The sequence below is a fragment of the Aptenodytes patagonicus genome, chromosome Z (assembly GCF_965638725.1).
Source record: "Aptenodytes patagonicus chromosome Z, bAptPat1.pri.cur, whole genome shotgun sequence".
Classification (NCBI taxonomy): domain Eukaryota; kingdom Metazoa; phylum Chordata; class Aves; order Sphenisciformes; family Spheniscidae; genus Aptenodytes; species Aptenodytes patagonicus.
This window is the reverse complement of record NC_134982.1, coordinates 89185398-89200124: the sequence shown is the minus strand read 5'-3', so window position 1 is coordinate 89200124 and position 14727 is coordinate 89185398. Positions and strand designations below refer to the sequence as shown.

The 14727-nt window shown below is 46.3% G+C and overlaps 1 protein-coding gene across 2 annotated transcripts in view; it reads left to right on the top strand.

Moving 5' to 3' along the window:
• The window catches only part of ZCCHC7 (zinc finger CCHC-type containing 7), a 120900-nt gene extending 113495 nt beyond the window's left edge, over positions 1-7405 (top strand). For both annotated transcript variants that reach the window (XM_076362755.1, XM_076362756.1), the window contains 3 exons: positions 162-257; positions 5422-5539; positions 5992-7405. In XM_076362755.1, the coding sequence (XP_076218870.1) occupies positions 162-257; positions 5422-5539; positions 5992-6437 (660 nt within the window). In that variant the 3' untranslated portion in view covers positions 6438-7405. The remainder of the gene's footprint in view (positions 1-161; positions 258-5421; positions 5540-5991) is intronic.
• The last annotated feature ends 7322 nt before the right edge of the window (positions 7406-14727 follow it).

Here is a 14727-nt window from a genome sequence, read left to right as displayed (position 1 = left end):
AATATGAGCCACTTGCTTCTTTTTCAAATTAATATTCCAACAGCAAGCAGGAATGTATTGATTTAAGCATAATAAAATTATATTTATGTAATTTGAATTTATTTTTAATTCAGCATTCAGAATACTGGCAGATCTAATTCTTGCCTATTTCCATCTTTCAGACAAAGCCAGGACCAATCAAGGCGGCCGGTTCTCATTCTGAGCGCTCTGCTTTAGTGTACTGCTACAACTGTTCCCGGAAAGGACATTTTGGATATGTAAGTCTCAGCAGTCTCTGGCTCAGTGTTGAGTATATCCTTGGGGTAGAAATTCATCTCTGCCATGGTGTGTGGTTGGAGAAAAGAGCTGGAAGAGTCAAACTAATGCTCTACGAAGGGCCACTCTAATGAAATGTTTGTGACTTCGCAGCACTGCTGCAATCAGTGGAGGCCAATGTATAAAGTGATCTTACCCATCTAATTTAAAGATTCGGAGGAAAAGAAACATTACTATCTCTCCTTGGCAGGTTTATTGATTTGTTTTTTAAATCTTAAATCAAAATGAGACTGCCTGAGAGAGTGAACGTTCATTGGAAAACAGGCAGTTGCTGAACAGAGCTTGCTTGCTTGCTTTTCCTTCTTTTCTTTCTTTTCTTTCTTTTCTTTCTTTTCTTTCTGTCTTTCTTTTCCCGTGTTCATGGGATGAAACATTAGTGCCTTACTACCATGTTCAACATGATGTAAGGTTTTTCACCACAATCAGCCCAACAATTTGAATGTCCGTTTTAGGGATTTTCCATTTCTGCCTGCTTTTGATGATCCTTATTTGTAGTTTCTTAGTTTAATTCAACATCTGAATTAAGTTTGACATCATCCTTCTGTAAGGTACACAGCCTGGTAAAGGAGGACATCATGATCCTTAAGTGGCTTCAGTAAAAACTGGAGGTGTGCTACATCTTCTAGCATCAGCAGATGGCTTGCTGATGTTTATCACCTTTTTCAGCCCCCTGTCTACCTGCAAACATCAACACCAAACAAATGTTAGTTCTTTTCTTTTATGGAGTAAGTCCAGAAGCCACAAGTATTCTAGAAAATGAATGGTACTCGCGCGCTGGATGAGTTAAGTTTATAGTTTCCTACAGCTTAGAGAGAGCAAATTCCCAGCAAATTCCTTCCTTCTCTCCTGTGTGCTCTGTGTGTTGACTCCTACAACTACTGAAGATGTACCTTTAAAAGCTTGCTGCTGTTTTCAGCTAAATAGTTAATCCCTGTGGGGAATAGTGGGACAGGTAGGGCAGGTTTGCTGGGATCTTCTCATGGCAGAGCTGAAAGATAAACGGAAGATTTTTAATGCCAAGTTGTCTTTGGAGACAAGTGAAGATTTTTCTCTTCGAGTGGTGTGTTGAGGCCATCGCGTACGTCCAGGACACACTGCTGCCTGCACAGGCAGGTTGGAAGGCGCAGGAAATAAGCAGCTGTTGCAATCCAAGCGCAGTAAGAGACGAGTGTGTGCCAGCAGCCTGGTGTCACCCCTGGCACGGCAGAAGTACAGGCACTGCCTTGGCTGTGGTACAGGAGTCCAAATCCTTGGCTTCACCTGCAAGACATCTGCTCGAGACACAGCTACTTATGCGGCAGCGGTGTGAGACCTCAGCAATACAGTCATGTGAACTAGCTTGTTCTCCCTGCTGTTTGGGACTAGAGCTGATAAAACCTATGAAAGCAGCATTGAAACTGATCCTGCTAAACAAAACCAGAATAAAGCCCCTGACAGTAATATAGACACTAAAATGAGCATATACAATAAAAACTGAAGTGACAGGATTGAAGAAGAAGTGAGACTGATTGCTGGCAATGGATAAGGAACCTTTTACTAAACTGTCAAAAAATGGCATTCGAGGGAGGCAGCCATACACAGATACAAATAAGGCTGCTGTAAAAATAATTATTAAATATGTGGGAGGAGCTGATAGTAATTACTTGGATAGAAAATGGTAGAAACTGTATAAATCAGTAAGGGAGTAAAGTGACTCAAGGACAACACTTTATGGCTATCAAAGTTAAAGAAGATAAGATAGTATTTTTACTAGCATACAACAAGCAGAAATAGCCTGAGCAATGACTGAATGAAAATGGAGAAGTCAAAAACAACACAGAAGGGCAGAAATACTCACCAGATCTTTCTATATGCATACAGAAAACATCCAGGACACACATAGGATTATGTAATGATAACTAAGTATTTGCCCTCAAATCACTAAAACTTCTATCCAAGAATGGCAGAGGAAATTGGACCCGTGGCCTGCATGTGCATCTTTACAGCGACCCAGCTGGACAGGCAATGCATCTGAGATTTGCAGCTCTCACTGGCTAAGAAAACTGAGGTCGTAATCAGTGCCTAAGCTCATGTGGTGAGCAGCTCTGTTACAGCTTGAAAGATCTGCCTATAATTTAAGGGGCAGAAAAAGAGGGGGGTTTATTGAGGGGGTTTTTTTAAATGCAAGTATTTTTAAGCGGGTAAAAATCACTTGTGATGACAAGCATCTCTTAACATTTTTCCCATTTCTATACCTCAGGAACCCTGCTCTATTGCCTTTTTTTGAGCGGTTAAAGCAGAGGAATAACAAACTGACCAAGAAGAAAAGGCTGGGGTTGGTTTTGTATAGATGCACCATAATCAGTGCTTCCCACTGCAGTCTGTTTCCTTTCATGTTACCATTTGATGTAGTTTAGGAACACCTGAAATTCCTTTTCTTTGCTAGAGGTCTAGGGAGACCTTTCCCAAAAACAGAGGCAAGAGCAAAAAACTTGCTAAATCCCAGAGTTAACTGTGCAGTTCCAGTAAGGAGGTCATTGCGGGTCACTTCTTCTTGTTTGTAGAAATGGAAATAGTTAAGACATAAACTGTCAGAGGTTCCAACGCCTGGCAGTTTTGTTTCCTGAATTTGCTGTATTGTTTATTAAGACAGTCATAATTTTATGTAAACTAAGGATTTAATAAGGACAAGAAATCTTATTTTCTTTAGTAGACTTCACATCATAGTTCATTTCATAGCAGTCCACACATCCAAAACATTGTCTCTTAGGGTCCATAACAAAGATGTGCTCATTTTAAGCAGCATCCCCGTAGGAAAGTTAAGAGGAAGGGCAAGTTAATGAGCGACAGCCCACTGCATTATTCAGGCTGCAGCAAGTTCTAAAGGCAGCAGGGATAAGGAACTGTAGGGTATCTGCAGATGTGCCTTGCATTCACATCCCAGTATGCCAATCACATAGAAAATTCCTCCTGCAGGTTGGTAGCAGGCTCTGCTTTCCATCCTCTGTACGATACCTCCAGCGCTGAAGACTGTCCCAAGAGTATTTAGTAGTACACAGTGTACGGCAGCAGTGGCAGCTTACTTGAGAGGAAAGGATATAGCCAAGTGCATGTTGGACATTGCTGACCTGATTTATCAATGTAGTGGAGATAAAGAGGAAAAGAGGAGCACCGATTTGGGTGGCATGTGCATTTCATTCACTAAGGCTTCTCTGTCAGCATATTAACAAAAGAAAAATAATGAACGGGCCACATGCCTGCAGAGCAAGCCCTAGATTTGATGCGGGATGTCAAGCAGTACATTTCACAGGTATCACAGAAAGATAAATGTGTCTTTGCATACTCCTGTGTAAAGCCAATCTATTTTGTTTTCAGTAATTTCTTCGGCAATGTTTAGGGATGATATTTTCTTTCATTTATTCCAGATAGGCAGGCAGCTTTGTGCCCTGCCTAAAGGCCACTCTTAGGTTTCACTCATGTGAAACACAGGTATCTGAAGTGTCGTTTCTCTGTTATGCTTTTCTCTCCTCTTAAATCTGAGGGAGGTAGATGGAGGACCCAGGAAGGGTGAGAGAGGAGGTTTCTTTGTAGGGCAATAGCTGGCTGTTTAAGGTGTTCAGTGTGAAATCTGGTCCGTCTTCCAGGATACGCCTATCTCAGATGAATAGCTACTGAGAATGGTCTCAGGCAACGGATGGACTCGCATGCCCCCTCCTAGCTCCCTTTCAACTTGATTTCACAGTGGGGTAAGGCTGAGCCCTCAGACTTGGGTAGGCTCCAGCTACAAGCTGCCATTGCTCGTCTGCGCTCCTCCATGTATGTGGAGACAAGCCAGTTGTCACACAACCTAACGGTATCCTTTTGGAGGACACCACAGAGAATAACCTGATTCTTCATTTAATTTCAGCCAAGCAAAGACCAAATACAAGCTGAGAAATATGAAATACATCTGAAATGCATATTTGATGTACTCTGCCTTTAAAAAAGATAGGGTAGGAGGACACACAGGGAAGGGGGGTGCTAGAGGTGGCACTGAGTGGTAGAAATAGCAAACACAAGAAGGAAAGCTGCTTCACTTGTTGTGGAGACATCGGGGGGAGCGAAAGCTCCTGACAGTTTCTTGACAACAGCAAGGCCCAGAGCTCATTAGATTTGGGCAGTGTCCAAGAAGTAGAAAGATGATGTTGCAAAGCACAACAGTTAACAAGAAGTTTACAAGTAGAAGAAAGCATCAGTTAATATCACATGGTACCCTGAAAGAAAAGACAGAATCATAGGAAGCATCCCAGTTAGCCTGGCTCGCAAGACATTGCTAAAACTTTGTGTACAGCAGTGAAAAAATTCACATTCCTGAATGAAGTCTTTAGGAAATAGGGTGACATGCATGTGATGCAAGAGCCAGCCCTCTCCTCACCTCAGCCGACTGTTTGGGGCTCTCTTCCTCTTCCCTGCAATCTGATGAGCTAGCACAGCAGTCTCCTTCAGGATTTGCTTTTGTTTTGTATCTGTGAGAAAAATGCATACAATCAGACACACCATTGTGGCTGCAGATGGGCTGTGTGGGGAGGATGCTGCCCCTGACTCCTCATCGCTGCCCGCTCCTTCCCTCAGCTCACCCCACCCTTTGAGTCTGCCACATTTCTGCACATACTTTCACCCCAAATGATCCAGGTTAAAAGACCTCACCTGCAATTAGAAGTATTTGTCTTTCGAGGAGACCGGGCATGTGGTTGTGCTGGGAGACCAGAGGGGGCAGTGAGAAGCAGCGAAAGCAGGTGGGGGGGGACGGGACTTGGCAGGACAGCCCTGTTCCCCAGATCCAACAGCTGTTTGCAGTGCTCACCTGTTTCTAGTCCTCCGCTTGTATCAGTGCTACAGGTGTGTGGTAACTGCGGGAAGACATGGGATTCCTTCCATTTGCTGCAAGAGGACTGCAGCTTGGCTCATCTAATGCATGTTTTTCTGTGTGCGCAAGGATTATTGGATGGTAATAAACTTATCAGTGTTTAAAGAATTGCTGGCCACATCCTCCACAAGTACAGGCCAGCACCTGCAGAATCTGACCCATTTCCCTTCCAGGAGAATTGCAACTCAGCCACATCTAGTGACTTGAAATGTGTTTTGCAGGAGTGCTCAGAAAAGCGGATGCATGGGGGCATGTTCCCTACTTCTCCATTCATCTACTACTACGATGATGAATACGATATCAAGAGAAGAGCAAACAGATTAAAAAGAAAGGTTGCAGGTACAGTATATTTTGGGAGATCCCTCCTGCCTTTCAGTTCTTTGAAATACTTTGTTCTGTGCTTGCTGCATTTAGAAATATAGTGGGATTATTTTCACGTGTTGGGAAAAGCTACAGGGATTTGAACAGATAGTCTAACGGTAGTAAAAGATTTGTGACTTTACTCATCTGTGTCTATCATGGAAATTTATTGTGTCAAAGCCACTGGGTGGGTGTTGTCAGATATTTTAATTCTAAAAAATTAACTGACATTAAAAATGCTATAAACTAGCAGGAAAAGGATTAAACTGTAATTTGTTAAGATTCTAGTCTGTTGACAGAAAAAAAACACTAAGAAATATCTATCAGAGAGTTTTTTCCCTAACTTCATACATAAGGAAAGCTGTGATGGCTTGGGCACTAGGTTTTAGGTTTTCCGCATGGGTATTGAAATAAACCGCTCTGTTTTACAGAACTACAGGAAGCCGGCCTTCTGCCAGAACAGTCAGAGACACCATGGCAGGAAGAAAAACATGGGGGCCACAGCCATAAGAAAAAGAGCAAGCCTTGGAAAGAACACGGGAAACATAACAAAGATGGCGAGTGTCACAAAAAGATGAAGATGTCCCGGGCAGAGAAACCCAAAGAGAAACACAGAAGTGATGTTGAAATTGGCCACAAGATGGAGGAAGACTTACCTAGAGGGTGTAAAAGGCAGGCATGCAAGGGCAGCAAAATCCATCACAAGTCCATTTTCCAGGCATTCTCAGGCAGCAAGACTGCGTATGTGCAGGAGCCTCTGGAAGGTGCTAAAAGGAAGAAGAAATGGAAAAAGCAGAAAGGCGCTAGTACTGATATCAATGAGAATTTATTCCTCATAAAACAGAGGAGGAAGAAGTCCAAACAGAAATCCTGGTGATGAGGAAGTAGACAGGTAGCACCGGCATTTACTGGCTCCGGCTCTGCCTTCTGTTTATTTTTGTCCCTCTCTTAGCACACTGAATTTGAGTCCGTCCCTGAACCCAGGCGGGCATGCCCAGGCACCAGTCACACATCTAATGTCCATCTCTGTTCCTGAAAGGGAGTGCTGTCTGTCGTGAACTGTCCACTTGACGGGCAGCACTCAGTGCTTGTGCCTGGAATGGCTGTACTTTTCAGCAGTCCCAGAATAGGCTGTAAGTTTATTTTCTTTGCTTTGGGGGGGGGAGTGGGGAGGGAAGGGAGCCATGCTGGGTTTGGTAGGTTTTGTTTCTTCACTGGTGAGATGTTGCTCTGCCTGTCGGAGCAGGATCTGCAGCTAGGGAGCACAATGCCTTTGGAACTGACGCTGGAGAGACTCTCATATTTGGAGGAGTCAGGCTGCAGGCTGGGGACATGGATGTACAGCACGTTCTCCGCAGCCACTCAATCCTCTCCACAGTGCAGCTGGGCGCTTTTTTCACTTCTGTCCCTCCTGGAAGATGCTGTGAAGTCGTTGCCGTGCACTTTGGGACATGACAGTCTCCCCCCTTGCGCTCCAATGTGGTGTTGTGGATCCATCACCCTCAGTGCCACGGCTTTCGGTGCTGAGCACAGGCAAGCCCTGTGCGAGCCCATTCTGTCTTTGCCAACTAGTCAGCACGGCAGGAGAAAGCAGCTGAGAAATGGAACGGAGTTTACATCTGGAATTAAATATGTCCATGTTCCCCTTGATGTGGAAGTTGTTTCTGGAGAAAAGATAGCAGAGTATGAAAAATGTATTTGATTCCAGACATACTGTGCTAAAATTTAATAATTTTTTTAAAGACAGTTATTTTTGTACACTGGAATTAAAGAAGTGTGTTGTTAAAAGCTTTGTAAGAATAAATGCTTCATCAAAGGAATAACCCAAATAAAACTTTACATGAGGGATATAAAAAAAAAGTAGGTTTGTTCTATATTTTCTTGCATTACCAAACATAATTAAAAACTCTTTAATTAAATAATTAACATAATTAAAAGGCTCTTTCCTGAGCTGAAACTGCATCACTTCTGGCAAGAGATTTTCTAGTTTTGAAAAGGAAATTATCTATACTCTACTGATTCATGACCTACTCTATACTATGCCATTGCTTTTGCTAAGCAATTGATAGTACATGTCCTCTCTTAATTCTTACTAAGAAAGGGGCCTTTGGCTACGGTTGTGTTTTGAAATTAAAAAGTATTTGTAACCTGTGCTAATGCAAGGATATCGGAGGAGAGGAAATGGGTACACTAGAAAAAATTCAGGACTGTCATTCTGCCAGTAGTATTCCATGCTGGTACTCCCTGAATTCATCAGCTTTTTCTTTGGCAAGGTCGCCAGTGAGAACACTGGTATTTTACTGACCGTATCACCTCATCTCAGAGGTGTTTGGAGTAGAGCTACACCTACATAATACTTGAGAACCTAATGCCCAGTTTTGCTTAAGTGCATCCTTGTGGCAACTGAAATTCATTTTTGCTTAACTTCATTGATTACTTGATTGAAAAGTTCCTGATGATATTGAAAAAGTAAATCACTTTTAGCCCTAATAAAAAAAAAATTAATTAATTCCACTCCTGAAAAGTCTTGCCCCTAACATTGAAACTCATCTTTTCTTGTGTGCTGTGTTTTACATCCCTTTTTGTTTCTCAATACCTGGTTCTGTTTGACCAAAAGTCTCCAGTAGCCTTTAGCTGAACCAGCACGTCAACTGGTAGATAGGGAAGGAGGGTTGTTTAGATTAAGTGCTGAGATCAACTCCAACTTTTCTGATGCATTGGTTTGGTCATGTGGCCAGCTAAGTTGTCACGAGTTCAGTAAATCTCCAGGAGCTGCACCCTTCTTCAAAGAGCCACCAAGAGCTTAGGAGACTGCATTCTTGCGCTCGTGTCCCCTAACACTTCCTTGGACAGAAGTGTCACAATGAAGGGGATTCCCAAAGGGACCAGATTCTCCATCGGCAAGAGATGGATGGCTCAGACGTCAGGAGTCAGCACTGCCTGGGGATACGTAATAAGCCTGTACCTACTGTACATGGACACCATGCAGGGATGGAAAATCTCTGCTCTAATAACGGGTGACTGCTCTCAGAGGATTGCATCCTAGTGGCTGTTCTACCTCCAGGGTTAACTAGAAAGCACATAAGTACAAAAATAGCGAAAGGACAACACTCCTAACCTGTGGTTAGGCGGATTTTAGGGAATCTTACCTCCCAGAACTGTTTTCTTCACCATTTTTCAAGCTAATATTCAATAAGTTTTGGGGGCTTTTTAAGGTAAAAGTGACTCGGTGAAATTGTGGCCCCACCATTCTCTTCACTGTACAATAGTGCACTAAGAACTGGTCCATGCGCTGGAGAGTTTTCAGATCCTCCATGCCTCTCATTTACTGAAGAACATCATGAGCAGGTAGTTTGCTGCTTCACTCCCCCAAAACTGAAGCAGCTGTGTTTTAAACAATGTCCAAGAGGCCAAGGAGAAAACTGAACTGCAATAGCAGCTAACGAGAGATTGCTCTGAGCCGTCAGTCTGTTTGTGAGGTGTTTTATGGGTGCCGTGTGGTGTGCCATAAAAGAAATAAAACAGACGCTCTTAGATGTGAAGGGCAGAAGAGCATTATTCTGATGGCTACTGGGGTAGCATGCTCTGGAGAGGATGCCCATGGGGACCTCCTCCGAGTCTCTACCTCTGACTGTCCTTGTTCCAGCATTCTCTTCCACCTTTTCAAAGGAACCTGCAAGGAGATAGAAAGTGCAATTTACTCCTCCTCCAGGCATTATGCAATGGCTTTATGTGATGATGCATTATTTAACAGCCTAGCCAATGTGAGAGGCGACATTGGTAGTGGGAAAATGATACATGTTGAAATCGCTCAACACAAGAAAGTCTATCAATATTAGTATTGCCGTGCTAGTGAGGCTGTTGTAGGAAGACTGATACACCAGCTCAGGGGCAGCGGCGTAGCCCCTGTGCATAAGAGGTGCAGATGTCTTCACATTGCCCGTGTGCAATGCCAAATGGTGGTCAGATGCGGAGCGAGTCAGTTTTTCCTAACTCCTCCTCTGAAGATAAGGTGCCTGGCCACTGTGGCAGGAGTTAAGCCAGCCAGGAGTCCCAAGTTGTTTCTCTGATGCTCAGTGGCTTCAGCCAACAATATGTCACCTTGGACTCTTCTATGGAATTTTTGAAAACCAGTTATGTGCTGGTGAGCAAAACCCTGCCTTGACTTGGGAAGCTAATGGTGGAAAGTCTAGGCAGGGTGTGTAACTTACACAAGTGCTTGGTGAAACCCACAGAAGCCTGGCTGTAGATTGTGGCTTCTGCCTGTCACTGGCAGTGACTGTTGCAAGCACCAGATGACACGTTTGTGGTGGAAACCTCTCTGGCTTTCCCTCTGAGTACTGAGCAGCTTCCCAGTCCTGCAGATATCTAACCTGGCTTTTGCTCTGATAGATGTCTGTTGCTTGTGGTTGCAAGACAGTGAGTAAAAGCACAGAGAAAGCGGGGTATTTGGGACCATGGAAAGAGAAAAAGATAAACCAGCAACATTTGGAAGCAGATGAGAGCTGGATGAAGGATCTTCTTCTAGCAACCTTGCAGGTGAAGGCCAGGATCTGACTGACTGAGGAGCAGTGTTGCAGTGCAGCTCCCAAGCTGAACATGAGGCAGCAAAGCTGTGATAAAAGAAACGATACTGCAGCAACATGTACAAACTGGAGCATTAACCACAAGTCCACTTAGGTCATGGCAGGTTAAGACATCACCTCAAATACTGACTTATGTCAGGCTTTGCACAGCAAGACAGAGCGAATCTGCTCTAGGGGGCCCACCAGAGAATTTGGAGAAGAATCCGAGGGTCCAGATAATGCAGCTAGCAAGGAAAGACTGATGTGAATGAGGCTGTTTTTTTCTAGAGAAAAGCAGCTGGGTAAATAAGGTGCAAAGGAGAATGGCTGTTCTTAATATGGGGCTGAGTAGGACAACAAAGCACACGCTTAAAGAACAGCAAGAAAGGTGTAGCTGAGACACCAAGAAAAAAAGACCTTAAAATGGTAAAGATGACGGGACCACAGCAGGTTGTCTGAGGAGGGCATGCAGTCTTGCTGGCAGGTTTCAGGGAAGAGTTGAACAAACATCTGCCAGAGATGACAGAGATGATTGAGCGAGCCAATGAGTGGATAGACTGCTGAGGTCCTTTTCTTCAGTGGTCTCAGCAGACTGGTCCTTTCCTCCCTTCCGTGTAAGCAGCAGTGCCCTGAGCTGCCGTTGGGCAGAGTGAGGGCAAGCATGCCTGTGACCAGGCAGTGCTGGAATGGAGAGCAGGAGAACCAAGACACTTACATCCCACCAGCTGCATGGGACTGCCCTGACTTCAGCAATTGCTCGCCAGCCCAGGGTAGTGCTCAGGTGCCTGAAACTCAGTGCCCCCCATCTCACAACCAGCATACTCCACTCCAGCTTCAAAACCTTCCCTCAGACCGGGTGCTGGAGCCTTCTTGCACCTGGGAGCAGCAAGGTGCAGTGAGACAAGAAGGATTTGTCTCTTGCCAGCCAGCAGGGCTGTAGCAGGACCCACGTTTCCAGCCCCAGAGATGGAGTCCCACGGTGTACACCCAGTCAGTGAACTGTTTCCCCCAAAATCATTAAACTCCCCGTGGACCAGTCAGGAAATCTCTGCTTACCTGCTGGAGAAGCAAAACCAAGTGTCTGGTCTGTGTGCCCATGCAGTGGGCTCCACTCACGGGTCTCTCTTGGGCCGCTTGAAACAAAACAGGTTGCGTCCGGCACCAGCAGGCTGTTACTGGTAATCAGTGCCTCCCAGCACTACCAGTAAGGCTTCTGTCTAGCAGCTGATGAATTTTACAGAACTTAGTGCAAAAATAATACAGTTGAAGATGTTTTTGCTTTAGATGAGAAGGACAGGATAAGGAAAACAGCAAAAAGGGTTGATGCATTTTCTACCAGCAAAAATACCACCACATTAGGTACTAGTTAAAGGAAAGCACTGCATTAAAATCCTTTTCTGGACCAGGTGGCTTGCAGACTGAGTTACTTTCATCAAGCTCCATTTTATCCTATTAAACCAAAATGTACTTCAGCCTGTCATTCCTCCCACCTCTTTTTTTTCCCCTCTTTTAAAGAACTGTCAGTCTTTACTCCAGAGATGCCTGGGACTGAAAAACATGCTTATCCCAGGAGAGGATAGTGTCTCAAGGTCACAGTTGATGTGCACTGGTGAAGCAGCATGAGGAAACCTACATTGCGTGAATAAATAAAGGGCCGTAGCTCAGTCCAGACTTTGTGGAGGAGACAAGATGGATAGATCAAGAGGTCAGAGTCTTGTTGGATAATGGGGGCAGTTGTCCCAGGAGTGAAGAGGGGAGAAGAGAGTATTTGGTCTATCATTTGTTGCAGCCACTGCACAGCAAGGTTGAGGAAGGAAGGAATGCTGTGATTTGAGGTGTATATCTCCGCAGCATACCAGCGTGCACTGGAAAGGAATTAAACGTGTCTTTGTAACACAGTGAAACAGAGGGCTGGCTCCTCCTTGAAGCTTTCTTTTCCCTAAAGTCTGCCTAAAAATATCACTCTCTCTCTCCCCCCCCCCCCCCCAAGCTATTGTAGAATCTGCTGGGAAAGTCATTTAACCAAGCGTGTCTGAGCTACACAGCCACACTGTACTGCGCTTCTGGGAGCAGTGACCAGCATTTCAGATGCTGAGTGCCGCCCCACACACCCCCACGCAGCCAGTGATGCCTGGGGTACTGCGGCTGCATCCCAGCCTGGAGCCCCTGCGCACAGCCCCGAAGGAGAGCTCTGAAGCCCACAGCAGAAAGGTGATCTGCTCCCACGTCACCAATGCCATGCGGGTCTCCAGACAGATCATCAGGGAAGCACCAGGCACGAGCAGCATCCTGCTAATGGCAGGGCCAAAATCTGGGGCTTCCCCCATCAGACAACGCTGCTACCGAGGTGGGGAGTCCAGTGCAGGTCTGACCAGGGTGTGCTACCTCCTCCAGGCTGGCACTGTTCCTCCAGCAGCAGCGCTAGGTAGTCTGTCTTGGACATCACAGCTCTCCAGGCTGACACCCCAGTTCGTGAGCAAGCCAGTGAAGATGTTTGCCCCAGGGGGTCCCTGCAGCAAAACGTTGCTTCCTGAGCTCCCCATGGTATCAGGGCACCACAGTATGGAGCTGTGTCCCAGTCCTGCCCAGGCAGAGGCTGCAGTGGAGCATGTGGAGTGGGGTGTCCTGGTGCTGAGGACATACAGGCTGGTGGACTGAGGAGAGAGTGATTATTGCCCCATTTTGTTGGTGTGGAGCCAAGGCCCGGACACATATGCCTAAGACATGCTGCATAGCCAGGACCTGAGTGCAGATGTGGTCCCCATCACCCCTAAAACCATCCTTCTTCCCTCTCGGGCAAGGAGCTGCAGCTACACTCCTGGCTTGGCAGAGCACATGGAGCTTTCAGCCCTTGATCTTTGCCAAGAAGTAGTCTCTTGCTGTGAGTCATTTGCAGAGCATGACTGGGATTTGATTTGCTGTGCTTTGCAATGGAGCTCGCTGGCTTTGGCATTATTCCTTAACCGCAGCTCAGAGAACACCGTTACCTCCCTGCCCTGGAAATCCTAAGGCCAATTTTTCTGACGAACAATTAATTTTGTTTTAAGGCAGCAGCCCTGGTCTCAATTGTGAAGAGGAGTACCACCTCTGGTCTCTGCCAGATACGCAGGACCTTGTGTCTCCCCGTGGCCACCGGTAGCCTGAGCAGCCTCCACCCACAGCGGGAGGCTCACGCACTCCTGCACCACGTATTGCAAGTGTGGAAGCACAGGCTCAGGCCCCAGCACCTGTGTTTGCCGCCACGGTTAGATGTTGTTCATCCTGGCAGAGGTGATGGCAGGGAAGGAGCCGTGGCAGGCAGATGGGCAGGACTAGTGTGGTGGCATTGCACTGCCAAGCTGGGCTGCAGGAGGGCACATACCCAGCCACGGCACCCACCTGGGAGCTGGCGGAAGTGTCGAGGATGCTGATCTGTGCTGTAGGAGCCAAGGAGGCCGGAGGCCAAGTCCATGCAGGGAGGCAGCTGTGGTTATTCCCTGCCACAGCACAGCAGAAGCAGTGGAAGCCACCCTGTTTTGGGACTGTTTTGTTGCTATGGGGCAGGAAGTGGATTTGCTGTGGGGGGGTTTGTCCCACGAGAGCACGGATCCCTGCTCCTCACCCAGAGGCAGCAGAGTCGGGGTCAGGATCCCCCGGACAAGCTGTTGAGCTGATCCCAGCAAGCAGTGAGTGTAATTGCAGCTGTGGTGCCCGCAGAGAGCGGGACAAAATTAACTGTCTTTATCTCCTGTCATTTTGCTTCCCCAGCAGCTCCTGACCAGACCCAGCCCTGACAGGTCAGGTGCTGTCCATGGTGACTTTGCAGACCCGCAAGCCTCAGGACGGTCTCACTCTTACCGACAGATCTTGTTCCACCCACATGTCACTGAATGGCTCTTCCAAGAGTGCCGAGTTTTTGCCCTGTGAGCAAACCAAAGCAAAAGCCAATCCAAGGTTCAGTTTGCGTGAATCGGTGGATGAAGATACCTCAACGCGTCAGGCTTTCACGGGCCAGATCAGCAAGGAAGGGCGCTCTCACACTGCCCTGTTTCACAAGCACCTTTTAGACAGGACTGCATTCTTCTGCCAGCGAGTGACCAACCCTTTCCCAGAGCTGGGTTTGCTTTTTGTGTGAAGGGTTTTCTTCTTCCTCACCCACTCCTCGCAGGCGCTCTCACAAATACCCCTACCACCCACTCACTAGCAGGGGTGCAAAGGGCATAATCCAGCGTCCACAAAGACTTCTGGTGGAAATGGGGTTGAATTCAGCTCACAGTGTGTGCATCAGTTTGGAAAATGATTAAACCCTGTCCCCTTTCTCAGTGTTGTGGCACAAGCCTTCTCAGGTGTTCTCCAGGAGGGAATCTCTTGCTCTGCAAGAATTATTAAACAAGGCAAAAAATACATCAGCCTAACGAAGCATGAGTGACGGAAGCTGCCCACATGGATGAGGCACTCTGTGGATTGCTGCTGCTGAAACATCAATGGGTGCACTTTCTAAAGCAATGCTGGAGCAGGAGGACTAACATCACCATGAAAGCCTGTCTCCAGCATTATGACTTCCTAATTACTAGGTCCTGCAAAAATTCATTTTTATCCTGTTCTTTAGGGCTTAGGCAGAAC